Below are 6,169 nucleotides of genomic sequence, written 5' to 3'. Positions count from 1 at the left end.
CGGCTTAGCGGCTTAGAAAAAGGGGGGGGGAAACCCGCAGGAACTCGCAAGACATTTTCGTCTTGCGAAGCAAGCCCATAGGAGGTTCGTTTTGCGAAGCACCTCCAAAACGGAAAACTCTTTCGTCTAGCGAGTTTTCCGTCTTCCGAGGCATTCGTCTTGCGGGGCACCACTGTATATATTTCATAGCTGGGCAGAGGAAGCAAATTCCAAAGGCGCACAAAGAGGAAAAGTTTTGGATAGGAGGAATGGGATAAGGGCTGGGGAGAATCTTCTCCAAATATATTGTAGAAAGGTTTTACCTCTTTAATGACACAAAAGCTTCTGGAGAAGTGGAAGCCAGGAACTGACACTGATCAGTTTCAGCTGTACCCCAAATAATATCTGAAACCTCTTAGGGTGGGGACAGTATCTGAGAAGTCCAGGGCAGTGCAATGAAAACACTCAATTCCTGGAGCCAGAGTGCTTGAGGCCAGGAAAAACATTTGTCATCTTAGTCCACAAATATTGCAATACTCTCAGGAGCCTGCCTGGGAAAAGAACGTGGAAACATCTGTGTTCAATTATTCCCGCCATCTGACCCACTTTGTGACAGGCTTAGCCTAAAAAAAAAAGGCTGAGTCGGACTCTCACATAACAAGGGAGTGTTCCACAATCTGCTTTTCTGCTCTTGCACATCAGGGCACCCCAAAACAGTGCATGCACTGGGAGTTATGGGAGACCAGGGATGAAGCCTTTATGTTTGGGGAGTATTTCAACTGTCTTTGCTTCTCAGCAGAAACAGGTGCACACCTAGGAGTAGCTGAGAGACGAAGGGCTGACGGACATGCCTTTCCCTGACTTATAAGTCTGCTGTTGACAACAAAGAGCTAATTCCTTACTCCGGATATTCTGTGCCTGACATCAGAGTTCAAGGACACACTCCAGCCAGACAAAAACACGGGGGGGGGGGCAGGGCAAGGTGGGGCCTGGGAAAAGCTCAGAGACCAGAAACAGAAGCACAGAGGGCCTGAGGTTCTGCCCCTCTGCCCTACACTGAACATATACCTGTGTCAGGACGACCATTTCCTGACGAGACACGAAATCCAAAGTTGCCCTCTGGGCGGTGCTGCAATTCCAGCTGGCTTGTTCCGTCTGGGAAAACTTCCACCACCCGCCCGACGGTTCTCGCCAAGTTGGGGGAGCCAATGTCCTCCACGCTGAGGGAACGGCGATGTGGGGCACCTGCGTTCCTGGGAAGAGGAAGGAATACTGGTGCAAGCAGGAAATGCATATTTAAATGGCCCAACTCAGACACAACTCTAAAAGTTGGCTTAGCATTGTGTGCACAAACTTTCCCTCTCTTCCTCCAGTGTGGCTATTGCTTCTGTTAAATTATATGTAGTTTAACCTGCCGACTAGGCAAACCACGGTTAGTCCTAATTATGTGACAGGGAAATGAAGCAACTTCATTCTGCAGCGTACGAAGCTGGCTTGTTTCTGTAAACCATAGTTAAAATTACCTACCGTTTTAAGGTTTGGCAATGGAAACGAAACTTCTGACCGCTTCCTAGCAGTAACACGGGAGCAGGAAGGAAGGAAGGAGAGGGTGGCGACAAACAAACCCAATGCTCAAGCACGTAACATCCAGTCAGTTATACTGAAACCAAGCCAATGTGAATTTTGTTAAAAATAAAAATTAGCAGCAGAGTAATGTGGATGAAGGGACGTGATGAAGGACGTGGGTGGCGCTGTGGGTTAAACCACAGAGCCTAGGACTTGCTGATCAGAAGGTCGGCGGTTCAAATCCCCGCAATGGGGTGAGCTCCCATTGCTCGGTCCCTGCTCCTGCTAACCTAGCAGTTCAAAAGCACGTCAAAGTGCAAGTACCGCTCCAGCGGGAAGGTAAACAGCATTTCCGTGAATTGCTCTGGTTCGCCAGAAGTGGCTTAGTCATGCTGGCCACATGACCCGGAAGCTGTACGCCAGCTCCCTCGGCCAATAAAGTGAGATGAGCGCCGCAACCCCAGAGTCAGCCACGACTGGCCCTAGTGGTCAGGGGTCCCTTTACCTTTAATGTGGATGAAAAAGAACATGTGCAAAAGTGACAAGGAGCAGAAATAGGCTGGTTCACCCACAGGGCAGGTAGATTTTAAGATGCCCAATTTCCTTCAGAACATATATAATCAATGATCAGGGGCAGGATTGGGTCTGTTCTTCCATGTTTATTGCCGAAAAGGCCACCCGCTGGCTCCCATTCTGAATGATACTATTGCATATGTAATGTGTCGCTTACAGCCTAGTGTGAGTGAGTTGTAAGGTCAAACATGGCATCCAAGATGTCGCAATAACTAGGCATAGCATAATCTGCTGCTTTCACAGTGTTTCAGAAGAAATGACAAAAATGGGAGATTTAGGATTTTCAGCATTACCTGTTTAGAGCAGCTTCCTCCTCCTTTGGTTCCCCCAGTGCATAGAGACTGGACCGGTCAGCCTTGCCCAGTAAGGAATGCAGATTTTGAACAGAAGAGGCTTTTCTTGGTTGGCGGAATGGTGACACCTAGCGGGAGAATGAAAGAGCTGAGCCAGAGCAAGGGTTGAGAAAACTAACCCCGGGATTCTGCTTTTTAAAAAAGCAGACACCGGGCAAAGAAAGCCTAACAACTGTCATTTCCAATCCCAAATATGTTGGATCAGACTGAATGTTTGGACAGTATGAAAGGCAGTGGCTATAACTCCTTTTTAATCTGCACAGTAGTCTGGGAGGCATGGAGCAGTTTGTACTGGAATTTACAAAGAAGGGCATACTGTGGGCACCAAATTGGCTGCTTCTATGGTAGGGCATGTATGGCAGTGCAACTTGGGACTCTGGCCAGAACTATTGGGCTTCGCCATTGTACTGGGGAACTGAGAGAATAACTACAAACACTGGTCTTCAGCTGGTGGGTTGCAACCCCACTCCTGGCCCGCAGCCTGACTTAAGGGTGGCCTTGCCAGCAGCGCAATGACCGCACAAATATATGTTTAAAAAACCTTAAACATACGTTTAGGCTAAAATATGCTTCCCGGGCCTGAAAAGGTTAAAGGCTGCTGTTGTGGGCATGAGTCCGCCTTGAGAGACAATGGAGTGTCCCTCTGGGGGTGAAGTCAAACTACTGAATTAGCAGGACTGAAGGGACCTCCACTAGCTGCAAACCTGGAGGTGTTTGTGGAGGTCCTGGGCTGACCAGACAAGTATCCCCTCTCTTTTTTTTTTTAAATAATTTTTATTAACAGGCCAATCACATCACATTATCCAAATCACATTAGTTCCAAATTATACAGCCAAATTTTAAATTTTGTTGGGGGTACCTATACATCAAGCTCCACACGAGTCCAAAACTCCGAACGAGTCCAAGCATCACTTATATTACTGCTTTAATTAGACAGTTCTATTCAGTTCAATCCAGATAGTCCTTTATTACTTTCTTTCTCTTCTTGTTGTTATCGTATATTCCTTTCTTTGCGATCTCTGATAATTTTCACAAGCAGATTGAAAACAGGCATCCTTTGTGTGGGTTTTGTACTCTCCAAAGATCGTATCACTCAGGGACAGCCTTTGTTCAACGCTTCCAAAAAAATAATAATAATAATCTTTGGTCTGTCCTTTACTTTTCTCAGGCTTGCCAAATAAATCAAATGAAGCAGGAAGCTCTGTCAGGTCAAGCTTGCGTTCCAACATTCCTTCTCTTTCGAATGATCCTGATTCTCCTCCCCCTGTCCTTCTTTCTCTGGCAAGCCTGTCTTGGCGAGACGCCATTTTTTAACTGCGTCATGAAAATTTTCCTCTTTCTCACCGTTCACCAATCCTCTCTCCTGTTATAATCCATCCCACACAGTTCTTGAATTCCTGCTTGTGATTAGTGAAAACGCAACGATCTTATTTCTATCTAGGGTGAAGGGTTATTAATGACAAGTCTCCCCTCTCAGCCTTCCTGCTGTGGTCCAAAGGAAAGCAGAGCAAGACGTTTGGCACCAGCTTGGCGGCAGGAGGAAGCGTACGAGGAGCTGTCCAACTGCCTTAGAGACTCTAGAATTTCTGCAGGATGGGGGAGGAGGGAATCAGTGGAGAGGGGCAAACTGTCTTTTGAGAAGAGGTTCCCCACCATGACACCCCTGAACACAATTTGATAGTCGCTGCCCTACATAAAGTAGGCTGAGTTTTTCCTGCCTCTTGAAGTCCCAGATCTAAGCCACCTAGTGCAAGGGTGGAGAAACTTCTGACCTGAAGGCCAAATTTGCCCTGCAAGGGCTTCCTCCACTTCTCCACGTCTGAGGTCACACAGGTAGAGACGCAGCCTGCCGATGCACAACGGGGAGCCTTTAAGGGCGCTCCTGACTGTGCACTGGTAAGGGAAAGCAGACTTTGGCAGGAGAACCAAAGCTTGCTGCATCAGCTGCACATGGCAGTTCCCACAGGGAGGAACTCAGTTGCGCAGCCAGTGTCTGTACAAAGTGAACTTCAGTTCTCCAGGCCCTCAGCTGATAGGTGGGAGAGCTGAAGCTGTGTGGATTGGCTGTGTGGGTGGTTTGCCCCACCAACCTTTCAAAGTTGGCCTGCAGGGATGGGAACGGGCAAAGATCTGACACGCATACCCCAGCCAAAAAGTTCTCCGGTCTCTGATCATGAAATGCACCCTTTGGACTCACCAGCTGCAAGGACTGCAGGGAAGGCGCTTTCTTCATTTTGGGCGTGCTGGTGGCGCCTGGGCCTGGCTCCTCAGTGGGCGCTGCAGCTCCCGGCTCCGGGGCACAAATCTGCTCCATGCTGTAGCAGCGGAACCTGCCCAGCCTCTGCTTGGTGCTCTGACTCAGAGCGGAGAAGAACTTCTTCAGTCCTGAGGAGGAAGAGGAGCCACCTTTCTTGGCAAACATTTTCTTCTTTGGCTCTGGGTAGATCTCCAGGGGTTTGCTGGAAGGCAAAAGAAGTCCGCCAGGCCAGTTTAAGAGTCAGGGATAACTCCCAGCTCCGTTTGCCGGAGATCACAATAAGCAAACGACAGTAATAAAACACGAGGGAAGGTTTTAAAAGGCATTCAAAGGTTTCAAACAAACAAAAACAGCAAAGGCCACCAAAAGGCCTGGAGTGCAGTTCCCTCCGGCAGTTCCATTCTAAAACTGAAGGGCTTTCAGGGCTTTTGCTGCAGAGGTGCCAAGGAACGGAATGATGCCACTCTGTGACCACACACTTTCCCCCTTAGATGCTCAGCTTCATGAAATTAGTATTTTCCTGCATATAATTTGAGGCTGCAGGCAGGGGTCTTCATGCCTGAATCAAGGACCATCACGGAAGAAGGGCAAGGGATGCAGTCTATCTCCCATCCCATCTCTTATTTCTCACGTAATGATGACAGCACCTATATCCGTGGCCAACCAATCTGCACACTGACTGGGACAAAGGGTCAGTGTGAAGCCAAAGGCATAAATCCTTTGGGGTAAAAAGTGTGGGAGACTGACCTTATGAAAGAAGAGAATTGGAACACGTGCTCTTAAAGATAGGCTGTGCACACCCTAAGCACATTTAAAGCACACTCACTCTCCCCCAAAAATCCAGAGAACTGTAGTTTGCTTAAGGGTGCTGGGAATGATAGCTGGGGGAGTAAACTACAGTTTCCAGGATTCCTCGGGGGAGAGGGACACAGATGTTTTAAATGTGTGCTCAGTTCACAGCCACGTGCTCTTCCAACCGCCCCAATTTATTTTTGAACATATCCAAATATAGGTCTTTGAACACTGGCTGCCCTTGTCTTCTCCCCAGTCTTCCTCACTAACCTTAAATTGTGTCCCCTGGTTTAGGAGCTCTCCAATTTTAAAAGCATAAAACAACAACAACAACAAACCCCCTAAGTTCACCAGGCAGAAAGTTAAGCCAAATTATCATGCCCAGATACAGCAGTTTTTCTTTCAGCATTCAAAATGCCAATATGCACACAAAGCCTGAAGTGGCTGAAGACTGGCGGAATGGAGCTTCATACTTTTAAAATAGTAATAGTAATAATGAATGGGCACATTGGCTCTCAGGAGTTTACCAGACTTGTTTTTCTCAATCTGCGCAACGAAGATCCACAGGAAATCACAGCTTCTACAGAGACCTTCTCCAAATGCAAGGGGCCTTCGTAACAAACTCTTAACAGCAGGCAAAAGCCCAAAA

The 6,169-nt window shown here is 47.7% G+C and overlaps 1 protein-coding gene across 8 annotated transcripts in view; it reads right to left on the bottom strand.

Annotated features, from left to right (window-relative positions):
- The window catches only part of KIAA1614, a 39,623-nt gene that overhangs the window by 5,530 nt on the left and 27,924 nt on the right, over positions 1 to 6,169 (bottom strand). For all 8 annotated transcript variants that reach the window (XM_083507044.1, XM_083507041.1, XM_083507047.1 and 5 more), the window contains 3 exons: positions 4,669 to 4,930; positions 2,412 to 2,539; positions 1,048 to 1,232 (listed from right to left, as the gene is read on the bottom strand). In XM_083507044.1, coding sequence (XP_083363170.1) covers positions 1,048 to 1,232; positions 2,412 to 2,539; positions 4,669 to 4,930 — 575 coding nt within the window. The remainder of the gene's footprint in view (positions 1 to 1,047; positions 1,233 to 2,411; positions 2,540 to 4,668; positions 4,931 to 6,169) is intronic.

This window comes from Podarcis liolepis (assembly GCF_965112155.1).
Source record: "Podarcis liolepis genome assembly, chromosome: 6".
Lineage (NCBI taxonomy): Eukaryota > Metazoa > Chordata > Lepidosauria > Squamata > Lacertidae > Podarcis > Podarcis liolepis.
The sequence above is the reverse complement of the archived record's forward strand: the minus strand, read 5'-3'. Positions and strand labels throughout refer to the sequence as shown.